Source organism: Chaetura pelagica, unplaced genomic scaffold, assembly GCF_000747805.2.
Source record: "Chaetura pelagica isolate M959 unplaced genomic scaffold, ChaPel_1.0 scaffold126, whole genome shotgun sequence".
Lineage (NCBI taxonomy): Eukaryota > Metazoa > Chordata > Aves > Apodiformes > Apodidae > Chaetura > Chaetura pelagica.
The window spans coordinates 393,717-406,225 of record NW_009953787.1 but is presented as its reverse complement, the minus strand read 5'-3'; the positions used below and the strand labels follow the sequence as shown (position 1 = coordinate 406,225).

General features: G+C 46.6%; 1 protein-coding gene across 1 annotated transcript in view; it reads right to left on the bottom strand.

Moving 5' to 3' along the window:
• Window positions 1-855: 855 nt before the first annotated feature.
• TBC1D2 (TBC1 domain family, member 2) overlaps window positions 856-12,509 on the bottom strand; it is a 16,043-nt gene continuing 4,389 nt past the window's right edge. The window contains exons 4-13 of the mRNA XM_010001007.1: window positions 12,268-12,404; window positions 11,465-11,652; window positions 9,932-10,318; window positions 9,010-9,120; window positions 7,906-8,093; window positions 6,003-6,473; window positions 4,801-4,921; window positions 2,597-2,782; window positions 1,830-1,951; window positions 856-1,131 (exon numbers count right to left, since the gene is read on the bottom strand). Coding sequence (XP_009999309.1) covers window positions 930-1,131; window positions 1,830-1,951; window positions 2,597-2,782; window positions 4,801-4,921; window positions 6,003-6,473; window positions 7,906-8,093; window positions 9,010-9,120; window positions 9,932-10,318; window positions 11,465-11,652; window positions 12,268-12,404 — 2,113 coding nt within the window. The 3' untranslated portion in view covers window positions 856-929. The remainder of the gene's footprint in view (window positions 1,132-1,829; window positions 1,952-2,596; window positions 2,783-4,800; window positions 4,922-6,002; window positions 6,474-7,905; window positions 8,094-9,009; window positions 9,121-9,931; window positions 10,319-11,464; window positions 11,653-12,267; window positions 12,405-12,509) is intronic.

Sequence of the window (12,509 nt, the reverse complement as noted above, 5' to 3'; positions counted from 1 at the left end):
AAAGAAGTTTTATTTATCTGAAGCACCTAACTCATCCTGTGTCTGTGGAGGACTGAGCTGCACATGCAGGGCATGCAGACCAGGGGATGGGCGAGCCTGGGAGGCAAAGGAGAAGGCTGCAAGACACCATTCCCAGAAGTAGGCAAGGCATCTCTGTTTCCTAGACCCATGGAGTTCAGCTCCTTGGTTCAGTGGAAATGAATTATTTTCTAAAGAATATCAAGGCATCTTTTGCAACCTGCAAACAAGTGGCTTGCAGGTTTATCCCCAGAATGCCATATTCCATCAATGTTTTAGATACTGGAAACTCCTAGAGAAAGGACCACCTCCCTCCCATAATAAATGTGAGTCAGAGACAGGGATATCAACATAGAAACCTGGCACAGGAGGAGCATAACTGCGAGGCAGAGAGAGATGGCCACACACTCATTCTCGCCAAGATTGAGGTGATCAGAAGACCCAAGTATCCTCAGCAGTCAGAATCTCCATAACACTGGGCCATGCCTGCAGCCAGGAAGCAGTTGATATGAGACCTCCACTGTGGAGCAAACTCACCTCTGGAAGGCACAGTCTTGCTGGAGTCAGGCCAACTCACAGATAGTTCTGCTTAAAGCTAAGAAAAGAGGACAGGGAGCTCCCAGCATTTCCAAGCCAGGCAGCCACCAAAATAGACTGGAGAGGCAACTCTTTTCATTTGTCCCAGACTGAGTACCATAGTAAGATGTCCTCCAGCTTGCAGAACTTCCTCAGGCCTAGCATTCATTTGGAGAGTGTCATGGTTTGGTCTGGCTTGGTCTCCAAATGGTCATATACCTACAGGCCAGCTCCCTGCTGTGACCATCTTTCCTCCTCTGGTCCATCTCTTACAAGACAGTTGCTACAGAAGACCACCTGAAAGGCTACAGGGGAGTGATGAGGAACTGTTTTTGTTAAATCTCTTCTTCCTCTTCACTAACAATCTCCTTCACGTCCTGAGGCCCCTGCTCTGCCCTCTCTCTTACATAGGCTGCCTTGATCTGTTCCAGCTCACACAGCTCTGCCTCCAGCTCTTCCCTGTGCATTGACCGCCGGTTCCTCAGCAGTTTCATGGGGAAGGGGTTTAAGTCATTGAAGGCAATGTTCATCAGCTTCCTACAACGGAAAAGACAGATCAGGTGAACTAATTTACTGGCTGGTAACAGATGGCAACATATATGCCAAGTGCATCTTGGGGTCAGCAAAGAGTAGGACCTCAGATTTCAGCTCTCTGAGATTGAAAGTCACCAAGCAGCAGAGACTTAAAGGAATCTCAGACAACTCCTTCTCACACAAACACCAAGCCAAGCAACACCTTTAACAGCCTTACACCACACCATCTTTTAAAGTACCAGCATGCAGCCACCAGTCAGAAGATGGTGGCTCAGATGCCAGTCCTGATGGCTCCTGGAGAAGGGATACTCCCAATGTTGAGCTCTTCTCATCTCAGAAATCTTTCTTTTAGACACATGTTGCCATTAAAGGCTGTGAGTGCTGCTGTGTTTCCAAATACCTCAACTACAGCTGAGAGCTATCCAGCAAGTGACAGCACAAGTTCCAGGTGCTGCAAAAAGAAAGCTGGCCTAGACTTAGTGGCCTGCTCTCCTTTTGCATGCCTTTGCCTGTGCCAAAAAGACTTTAAGTAAACACCATGAAGAGAAAGTCAAAATCAGACAAACTGATCTATGTCCCATGGACCGGCCAATGTGCACACAACTCTCTTAAGAGACTGGTCACAACTCTTTTTAGGTTGACCCAACAGGTAAACAAGTACAAACCCACAGTGGAAGGTGGTTTAAAACCCACAGTCTTACCTGCCATCCATGATCATTCTCGTGAAAAAGCGTAGGTACTGGTAGATCTCCACACTGTCATGAATTCTTAGGATTTCCTCCTCATTGTATTTAAAAATGGCAAGAGCATAGCGGAAAATCACCTGGAGGGTTGAAAGGTATTTGAGTTGACAAAGTCTTAGGCCGTTGAGGGAACAGGCCCTGCTGGCATAAAACACAGGGTGGAGCACTGCAGTACAGGCTGGACACTAGGCTTTTCCTGCTCTCCATAGGCTGCATTAGGGCAGGCCTAATGAAACACAGCTAATCCCAAGAGAATGACCCACTGTAAGCTAATTTACAACCCCAGAATACACCAGGTCCTCCAAAAGGACCCTACAGGGATTTTCCAAGGGTTGTCCAGTTCTCCTTATGAACAGGGGCAATGCAATTCTCATGTTTTCAGATACTAATTCTCTACCCATCTTCTGCTCCCTGCATCTGTCATACTCTCAGTTGTGTCCAGGTCACAGAGTAAAGAACACCATGGCCTGTCAGAGAGCTGTCTCACAGCAGCACTACCTGCTAAAAATTGTCAGGGCTAGTGTGCACAGAATCAGCAAATAAGTCTGCCTACTGGCAGGAAGTACATAAATACAGAGGCTGGGAGGCAACAAGGCACCCCTCCAGACAGACAGGACAGAGAAAGGGTCAATCCCACATCTCTTTGATATGTGTATGTCCACTGGCCTGCTATCATGTCACAGAGCTGCTGCAGAAGGGAGGAAGGTCTAGACTGAGAGTTGTACCTTAGTTCCCTCATACAAGAAGGCATCCCACACTCGCAGGAGGATGTCACTGACGAGGCTGTCCACAAAGGCCACCAGAAACCAATTGAAGGTGATGAGTGAGACATCAATACTATACTGCTCAAAATGAGCCATGAGGCGAGGGAGCTTCTCTGACAGGAAGTCTTTGAAGACTCTCTGATCTACCTAAAGTTGACAAAAAAGAAAACGATGAAGTCCTAGTCAAAAGCAGTCCTGGTTTTGGAGAGCTGTGGTGAAATAGGACAGTGGCTCACAGATGCCATGTGTGTGTTCTAGGTATTCTAGCCTAACCACACCCTAGGAAAAGCAGAGTATCCTTTGTCAACCAACCCTCCAAAATTACTGAGCAGTGTACTTGCACACTGTACCCAGTGCAAGGTGTGGAGCTGAAGCACGGACAAGACACAAACAGAGATACATACATTCTTCCGAATCAGAGGATCATATTCCTTCACAACCTCAAAGTCAAGAGGGAAAATGCTGCCACATCTTCCCACATAATTTTTAGTAAGATTTTCTGTGAACTCACAAACATCCAATTGAATTACAGGGATTAAAACCTACCAAGGTCTGAATTACAGCACATGGCCCAACTGGATAAACACCCAGAATCCCTCTGACTTCACAAGCAGGACCTGATCACTTTAACTTCTCCTTGTGTTCTGAGCACTGTCTGTGCTCTGCTTAAGGTTGCATGAGCCAAGACACAGAAATGTAGTTGGTGAGATCCCTGACTTAGGTTTATAAAGGCTTCATCTCAGGAAAGAGAAAGTCATGGTTTCATGAGGGGAAGTGCTAAGGAGCAAGTCCATGGTTACGTCTTTCCCATATCATACTACTGCCCCAGCTGTGTTAGGCAACTTAGCTGTGGCAGAGTGATACAAACCAGATGAGGTGATATGCTTGGGCTTTAAAATCTGTGAGAGCTAAGCCTTAAGTTTCCATCCACATCAGAACTTTCACTTCATCAAGCCAACCTACAAAGCACCATCCCCATGTCTTCCTCTTTATGTGGGTCTTGCCTAGGTCTTGCCTAGACTTTCAGAGACCAACCATCAGGTCAGGCAGTCTTTCTAAAAAGAGCTCCCCCAGCTGACAGTCTCTCCTCACCAGATGTAGGGGAGCCTCCGTGTCTTCAGTCTGCCACGTTTTACCAGTCAGTCACTATTTGTCACATATTGAGTGTTGCCTATTAAATTTCATAGCTAACACTATCTGGTCTGATAGACATGTTGCTGTCTGCACAGTGATTTGTCTGCTTCTCCAGTCTGTGGGTTGGCCTCTCCACCAGCAAAACACTGCCTCAGTAAACACTAGTCAACACATTCAGTGTCACAATCAGTCACTCTCAGCTTCTGATGCTTGTAGCCTTATCTGTTGTGGGCACACAGATATAACTCTTACCTCTCTAAATGGACCACACACAATAAAGACACTGAAATTACTCAGGCTCACCCGGCTGCTGGGTATGGGTAGTGTGGGAGCACAATAACAATTCCATTTAGCTATAGAGGATTTATCTTGGTTCTGTGTCTGCCTGGGATGATGTAGGATACCTGATATAAGACAACACCTTTAAAACGTTGAAATCCAGTGACTTTGAACCAGGAGGGTAAGTTACTCAGAGAACACCATTTGACATCAAATGGCCAGAGGGCCTTCTGAGCTGCAGGGAACCCCAAAGCCAGAACTAAAGCTGTATCTGATCATGAAATGAGGCAAGTACATCGAATATAAAAATCTCAGTATTTTCTTCTATCTGCACATAGCATTCCAAAGATAGGATGCAGATACCAAAGAAACATCTGAAGGCCTGCAGAATTGTGCCTTTTTCATACTTAGTTCTATAGTTGTCAGAGTTTGCTGCTTCATCTCCACTAGGCTCTTCTTAAAATAAGTAACTGTGCAATTAATGGGCACCTTCTTTCTGACTAACCTGATCTTCAAGTGATTACTTAGGAATGGTACCCAATTTCCCAGAGCAGGAGATAATTTTACTGCTTCTCTGTGTGTAACAACTTTGTAGTCTCAAGTCTGCAACACCTCTGCAACAGAAGGGCTTGCAAGATGCTATCACTGTCCTGTGAGAAATCAAACACACTGCAAGCTGACTGCTTGCTTTTACACCTTTGCTGTAAATCACTGTATTGGAGTTCAAGCAGATGTGAGGGTGCCCAGCTCACCTGTGATGTTATCAGTGTGTCACTGTAGTAGTCTGCTGGCATTAGGTTTTCCACAATATGGACTAGGCACCAGAAAGCACTTTCCTCATCTTCCAGGACCAGGAGGGCAACAGCTGCCAATCTATGATAGTAAGATAAGGTGAGGCAATGCAACACTGCAGGAGGAGACATAGGCCAGCAGAGGAACTGGAGAATCCAAGATTCCTCTTGGCATGTCTCTAGTTGCATAAGTGTCCAAAACATCCACTGTGGCTGGACAGTTGGTCAGAGTGGCAAATTATCATGCCTCTGTCAGCACACAGAAAGGATCAAATATGGAACTAGTACGACACACTTCCCAGCTAAGGGGATGTTCTGTATATCTGCTGAAGTCAAGAGTGTGATGACTTTAGCTATTTCAACACAGGAAGGAGCTCACTCAGAGACACTCCATGTTATGTGACATAGCTCACCTTCCCATACATTATTCTACAGCCCTTACCCCCTCCAGCTCTGACTTACCCCCTTTCAGCCAGACTGGAAAGATTATGTTTAATATCACAGGCTCTCTCGAGTGGAAATGTCCTTCTGAAGACTATCCAGAGAACAACTGGAATAGCTTACACAGACTTTCCTCATGTGAAAAGGTCTGATCAGAAATGCCCTTCTTGCAGCTTGTGTGTGGTGTCTCTTTTACTTGGCAGCACACTTCTAAGAAATCTGGTTTTATATTTCCTAAAGCCTTCTTTGGGAAGTGAAAAAAAGCTTTTAGATTCTCTTCTCCAGATAGAACACCCCCCATTTCCTCAGCCTCTCCTCATGTCCCTGCAACTCCCTCATCTCTAACACTTCCCAACATTTCCTCCAACCCTTCATAGAAAAAAAGGGAATACCCAGAGTGTTTTTATGCTGAGCACATTAAGACTTACATATTCAGCCCCAGCCTCATGGTGTTAATCTGAGACTGCCTCACTGTACCTCTTATAGCTGCTCCTTCCTATTCTGTAACTATGGAGATGCCGAACAAGTGCATCCTGCTGCTTGCTTGATTCCGGCAACAACACTGGTGAAAAATAGAAACATCAAGTGCAGAATTCTGCAGGAAAATATGTAGAACCAGGGCAGAACTCTAGAGAGGCAGAATGCTGGGATTGCTTGAATCATAGGCTACAGTGTGTGTTTCAGTGCTAACCTACGAAGGAGTAGCATACTTGGCTCCTCACCTGTTCAGCCCCTGGCAGTATCCAATAGCAGGATTGTGCCAGGAGAATGCGAGCAACACTCTCCGGAGCTTGGGGATGAGCTGGGAGGTGGGAGATGAAAAATGTTTGTTGTTGGTCAGCGTGCGGGGCAAGTCAAGCTCAATCTGCCGGCAGGCAGGGTGCTCGGTGCTCTTGCTCTGCCACAGCAGCCGCTGGTAATGGTCAGGCAGGTGGCTGCAGTGCCTGCTGACAATCCACCTCCAGACCCGCTGCCGATGCTCCACTGGAATGCCACTTCGGATCAGGCTCTTCAGCTCTGCAGAGGGACTCAGCTCTCCAACACTGTTCCACTTGTCACGGAGGGGCTTCTCCACTACTTCCTGGCTTCGCAGGTTGTTGGACTTTATCTCCAGGGCTTGAATTTTGGCCAGAAGCTTCCAGTCCTCAACTTCATAGTCAGGTACAGTCATAAACCCATACTCATCATACTCACTGGAGGGATGCAAGGCAGAGGTTAGTTCAAAGGACAGAGCAAATCTCCTGCTGATCAGAAAACACCGTAAGTGCTGATAGTACAGCTCATTGAGGGCTTGTGCATCATCAGTTCACAGGCTGGGATACGTGTAAGATACCACTGTATTATTGACAGAAAGACCAAGCCTGACCTTGGTGTCTCATCTCCAAAGCTACGTGAAGAACCAGCAGGCATTATTGAGCAGACAAAATCCTACAGAACTGAGGCACATAAACACATACGCAAGGATCCCAGCAGTGCTGGTGCCAGGGCTCTCCAGAGGTCTTCAGTCCAGCCTCCCTTTCACTGCAGGATTGACCCCAGCTCTAGAAAAGGGTAATAGTGGCTTTGTATGGCTGGGACTAGAAAACTCCAAAGGAAGCCACACATCTTCTCCTCCAGCTGCCTGAAAACCATGTCCTTCTGGAAGGAACTGTTGGGGCAAGATCCAGACATGTGGGGAACAGGCAGAGATCAACAGGCTCTGGGCAATGGTGGGAGCCAAGTGTGAGTCCCAGCATCCTCATGGCATGGGTGCAGACCTGCATCTTCCAAGCCTCTGCATGGCAGAAGCAAGCTCAACACGCACCTCCCCAAAAGTGGATACTCCTGGGTTTATTGCACCTGAGAGCTGTGGTCATGCACTGGCATGGAGAGGCATGTTTTCTACTTTTAAACCAACATTTATCATGAATAAGCTGTGTAATGCAAAGCCCTGAGAACATCACCCAGCAGAACTAAATGCCATTCCATTCCCCATCTGCTCCCATGGAAAGGCTTGGCTGGAGCTTGGGCAGCTGGCAGTTCTGCACTAGGTTGCTTTTCTGGGGTAAAGGTCCAAAGTTCAGCTTCATTAAGCACTGCCACCCCAGCAAGGATGCAAACTACCTCCAAGTATTTCAAGCAGTTCCTCCAAAGCCAGGTTGAATGTAGCTTTGAGCAATGTGGTCTGCTGGAAGGTGTCCCTGCCCATGGCAGGGGAGTTGGAACTAAATGATCTTTAAGGTTCCTTCCAAGCTGAGCCATTCTGCGACCGTGTGCGATTCTGTGATGGAGATCCCCCATGTCCCAGGTCACCTCCCCTTCTACAGGAGTTTATCCTCACCTCCAGTGTTTACCTCCAGGCACACCATGGGTGTTGTTACTTGCCATACTGTCTGCCACTGCTGAGAAAAGTGTAGCTGTACCATCTTTAATCTTCCCTTCCTACAGTGCTATGTTGCTATCAATCAGATACTACTCATGGTCTCCACATCACCAAACTACACCAGTCTTCTGAACCTAGGTTGACTCCTAGGTCATAGCTCAAAGCCTCTTGTCCTGAAATGTCTCTGGATCTTTCTTAGCTACACATCTCTCTCCACAATCAGACTCCTACAAGGGTGTGTATTTCCCATGCTCGTTTCTTACCTGACAGGGTTCAGGTTAAAACCTTCTTCTGCTTCTTCCTTCACATCCCACTGGAGGGCTTCCTGGATGAGGTTCCTCACCAACTCAGCATCAGTGCTGGGCAGGCCAGGAAGAGCCTCTTGCAGCTTCCGCAAGACTGTCAGGTATTTGCTCTCCATCTGGCAGTTTTGTGCTTGCAGGCAGGCACACTGATGGAGAAACAAGAGAGAATGAGCTGGCTCATTGATGGTTCTTCCTGTTGCCACAGCTTTCTGCTGGCCTGGTCTGCACATACAGTGAAGACTCCTGAACAGCAAAGCCCCAGAAGACAAATTCAGCAGTTTTCTACAGTCAGTGGAAGTGCAGCCATGAATGAATTGCCATCGTCTGTGAAAAAGCACAAGCTGCAGTAACTAGCATGTCACAGAAGTCCGCTATTGAGGGGCAGACCTACTACAGCATCTCCTACTTCAGCTACTGGAGTGTGTCAGTGGGTGGCCATATCCTGGCCAGCTCGGCTGAGGACGTAACCAAAGAGCCACCGTGGCAGCTGAATCCTCTGCAGTCTTTTTTCTCTGCTCCTCAGACAAGCTCTTTACCCCACACTGAGCTGTATCTTGACAAAACACACCACTCCTGGGAAAGCTATGACCATGCCATTTCAGGATACATGGTAGCACCACAGACCGGGTGACCACATGTCCCCCTGCAACCCCAGTCCCATAGCACTGGTACACAACATTTCTCAAGTCCAGAAAGCCCAATTGAGTTCATATAGCAGGACAGTTCCTGCCACCATCATACTCCTGGGCACACAAAGCCCTACATATAGTGTTGCTTTTCTTATTTGTATTCAAAAGCATAACTGAAAAGCAGAACTCTGGGTTAAGTTTCAGTGTCATTAAGACTGAACTTTCCAGGAACTTTACTTTCACTGAAGAATGAAAATGATGATGTCTAATTTGGGAACAACACAAAGCAGAAAAAAAAAAGGTAGCACTGAAAGAACACATTGGGAAGAAAGCTTATTTCTGGTATGTTTTGGACCAAAATCCATCTTAGTGCCGACTTTGGAAATTAGTTAGTAACAGCTCTCAGTAAGGAAAAAAAGTAATTTTCCCTTACCTTCATCAGAAGGGCTTTTTCATTCTCAGCAACACTTGTCCAGAGTCGAGTAACCTGGTGGATCTCTGAGTTGAGAAACTGGTTCTGGGTTTTGTATGCATCAATATCATCCTGCCACAAAGCAAAACAGTCACACAAGGAGAGTTCTTGTGGGGTTTGGAATGCCCTCTCAGTTCAGGGACCTCAGTTGTGGACTGTGTTAAGGATAAAAAAACATATCAACAATTTTGTGTTCTGGAAAGAAGACGGACTCCAGACAAGCTCCCAGGACAAATATTGCCTACAAAGGAAATCAAGCCACAGTATTAAATAGGAGTTTCATGCATAGACAAGGCACTTGAAAATGATGTATACTGCATGTATATGCTTAGAAAACATGGAGACATCCAGGTGATATAAAGCTAAATAAGCATCTAAGTAAGATGAAGAATATATGGGTTTTGTTCTACATTTTTTTAACTGTCACAAATCTCAGCCAAAACAAATACTCTCCCACAATTCAGGAAGTGGCTCTTTTGGCAATTTTCCACCTCAAACTAACTGGTCATTATAACTGTGCATATAGTAACATACAGCAAGCTGGATTGGAAAGAACCAGGATGCATTAGGAAACTCTTTGCAAGAAGGAAACACAGAGGAACAAAGTTAGTGAAGGTAGCAAGTGAGACTGCAGCTGTGGAACAAAATAAAAGCAAAGAAAGAGGCAGGCACCAAATGGTGACACAAAGTCAAACAAAACAGGTTATAAGATGAAGTTGACTCAGCTGCTCTTGGTTGAGTCCCTTCCAGCCTGCCTTCAATCTGGAGACAGATGAAGCAACAAGAAGAAATATATTCTATCATTCCCACAAGGAACACCCTCCCACTGAACCAGAAGGCACAGAAATGGGAGCCCCTAAATGACCTGTGCTATCTCACACACCTTCAGGTGCTCAATCTCCTCCTGCTGCTTATACAATGTCTCTGCAGTGACAGTGCTGGCTTCTTGCAGAGGGTCAGAGAGCTCTCGGGCCATCTGGTCTGTCAAGACCATGATGACTTCCTGTTTGGCATGGTTCTTCTCCATCAGAAGCTGCACGTGCTCCTTGAGTTCCTGGATGTGGCTGTCTTTCAGAGACAGAATCTGCTCCAGTTCCTTCTTTTCTTGCTCAAGAGCTTCCAGTCGACTGGTGAGATCTGCAATTTGTCTCACTTTGTGGCGCACCAGCTCCAGCCTGTCCTTATCTTCTGCTGCAGTGAGATACATGTTAGATACTCGCTTCTCCTGCTGGGCTGCCTCCAGAGCTTTGTGGAGAAGTTTAACCAGCTCCTGGAAAGGGAATGCAAAGCCATTACCTTACAGTGCTCCCAAGGGCAATGGCAGCAGAGGCAGCAGAGGCAGCACAGACTCAATCAGTAGTAAGTGAACAATGAAGGGTCCTCAGGATTTTGCAGTTGAAGCTTTTAGAAGTAAAACTGAATGCAGCAATCTGGAAATCAGTGCATCCCCAGCAGAGAAGCTCCACTCTCATAGCTGGGCCTGGAAAGTCTCTGCAGCAGACCACAGACAGCTTGACTTCAGGTGGACTGCTAACAGACAAGCTGCTGCTTACACTGTCTGAATATTTACTTCCTACAGTCACCCTTCTTGGGAGGCCCAGCAGTGACCAGAGGAGCTGGAGATCTGGTCAGCAGTGTGATAAATCAGGAGGGAGAGAAGTAATGTTGTGTTACCAGAATAGTGTTAGCAGAAGGAAACTGCTGTATACATTTTAACTTCTCTACCAGAGTCCTCCCTCACTCCATCCCACATGAAGGCACAAAAGCTTGCCCCAGCAATATGCTGCTAATTCAGGCTCTGCCATCTCAGCCATTTAAGGAAGTAAATCATGGATGCAACTGATTTATTGCCCACCATGAGACCTGGCTCTCCTGCCTGTTCTGCTGAAAGAGCTACCAGCATCAATAGTGGAGAGCTTGGCATTGCTCCATGCTTGTGAAGAACAGTATCATTAAAGAGACAGGCCTTGCAGACACCCATATGCTGAATTCCATAATGAAATCACCTCCTAATGGTGGGTTGCTGCTCAAAAAGAATGACCCACTGCTAACAGCATGACTCAGACAGGAAGCTCCTGCCAGCATCACAGTACATGTTCAGGCCTGTACTTTGTATGTTCACTGAGCAATAGGGATGCCCTAGCCAGACACTTGCAGAGCATATTTGGATTTGGTTTACCTCCCTTTTCCAGCCCATTTGCTAGCTACACTTCCTAGCAGTAGCTGAAAGATAGCCCATTCTTCCTTGTGCTGGGCACAATCAGGCACATACAAAGAGGTAACACCAGGACCTTCAACCGATCCCCAGTGAGTGCCTGCTGAGCACTTATCAGCCTAGCACCAAGGTACAAGGAAGTGCCTGTGACCAGTCCCAGGGTCTTGCTTTTTGAAGCAGCAGACTCTTTCTCACACTCACCTTCTGTGACTTGACTTCTTCTGTGAGTGTCAAGATCTGTTGCTGTAGGACACTCACTTTATCCATTGGGCTCCTCTCCCTGGACAGTTCTTCAGGCAAGCCTGGGAAGCCACAGTTCATCCATCTGTTTTTCCTGAGCCGGTTCAGCCTGGACTCCATCCTTCCATCCTCTGGGATCCTCTCCTTAACTGAAGGGATATAGGTTAAATTTATACTGACTTGCTTTGTTTCTATGGGTTCCTGAGTCTTGCTATTGGGGACTCGCAACAGGTCAGCAAAGACTGATACACAGAACAAGAAGAACTGGCCCACTAGGATCCAAAAGGTTGAAGTATAGATCATAGGGATGAGCCACAATAACCTCCAGAATAAACAAAGCCATGATGTTTCATGTTACCTGTTAACCCACCTTGCACCCCACCCATTTATCATGCACACAGAAAATTCAAGTTACCGTCATGGAGAGGTAACTTCCCAAAAATGCAGTGGAGCTGATGAGCTTAGTCTGTGACATTCAGCAATTTAACTTCTATCTCAAAGAAATACCAGTATAGGTTGGCCTCATGAATGGTACTTTTGCCCCTGCATAAGATTCCAGAGATACAAGATAGACAGATGGACCCTGAAGCAGAACCAAAAGAGTCAGTCTTTTGTCAACAACACAGGAAGGGACCTGAGAAAATTGATAGAGTTTTCAGGTGTTATGGTGACTTGTCACCCTCCACTGCCCTTTCCTGCTAAGTCTGACTCCCTGCTAGAAGGCATCATACTCGGACCAGCTAGCCCATCTCAGTAACAAGCACCTGCACAATCTGCCTCCACTTCTGCCTCTTGTTCCTTATCCGGGTTTTCAAGATGCTCCGGGACTTCACTGAAGCTAAAGACATTCCCATTGTTCCCCCAGAGCTGCTTGGAGCCACAGATACTGTAGACAGTGTTTCTGAAACAAGAAGAGATGAAGACAGCCTAGTGAGCAGAAGAAATTGTCACTGCAGCCAGTGCATATTCAAATTATGCAATTCCTTACTTCTCCTTATGTGCCACC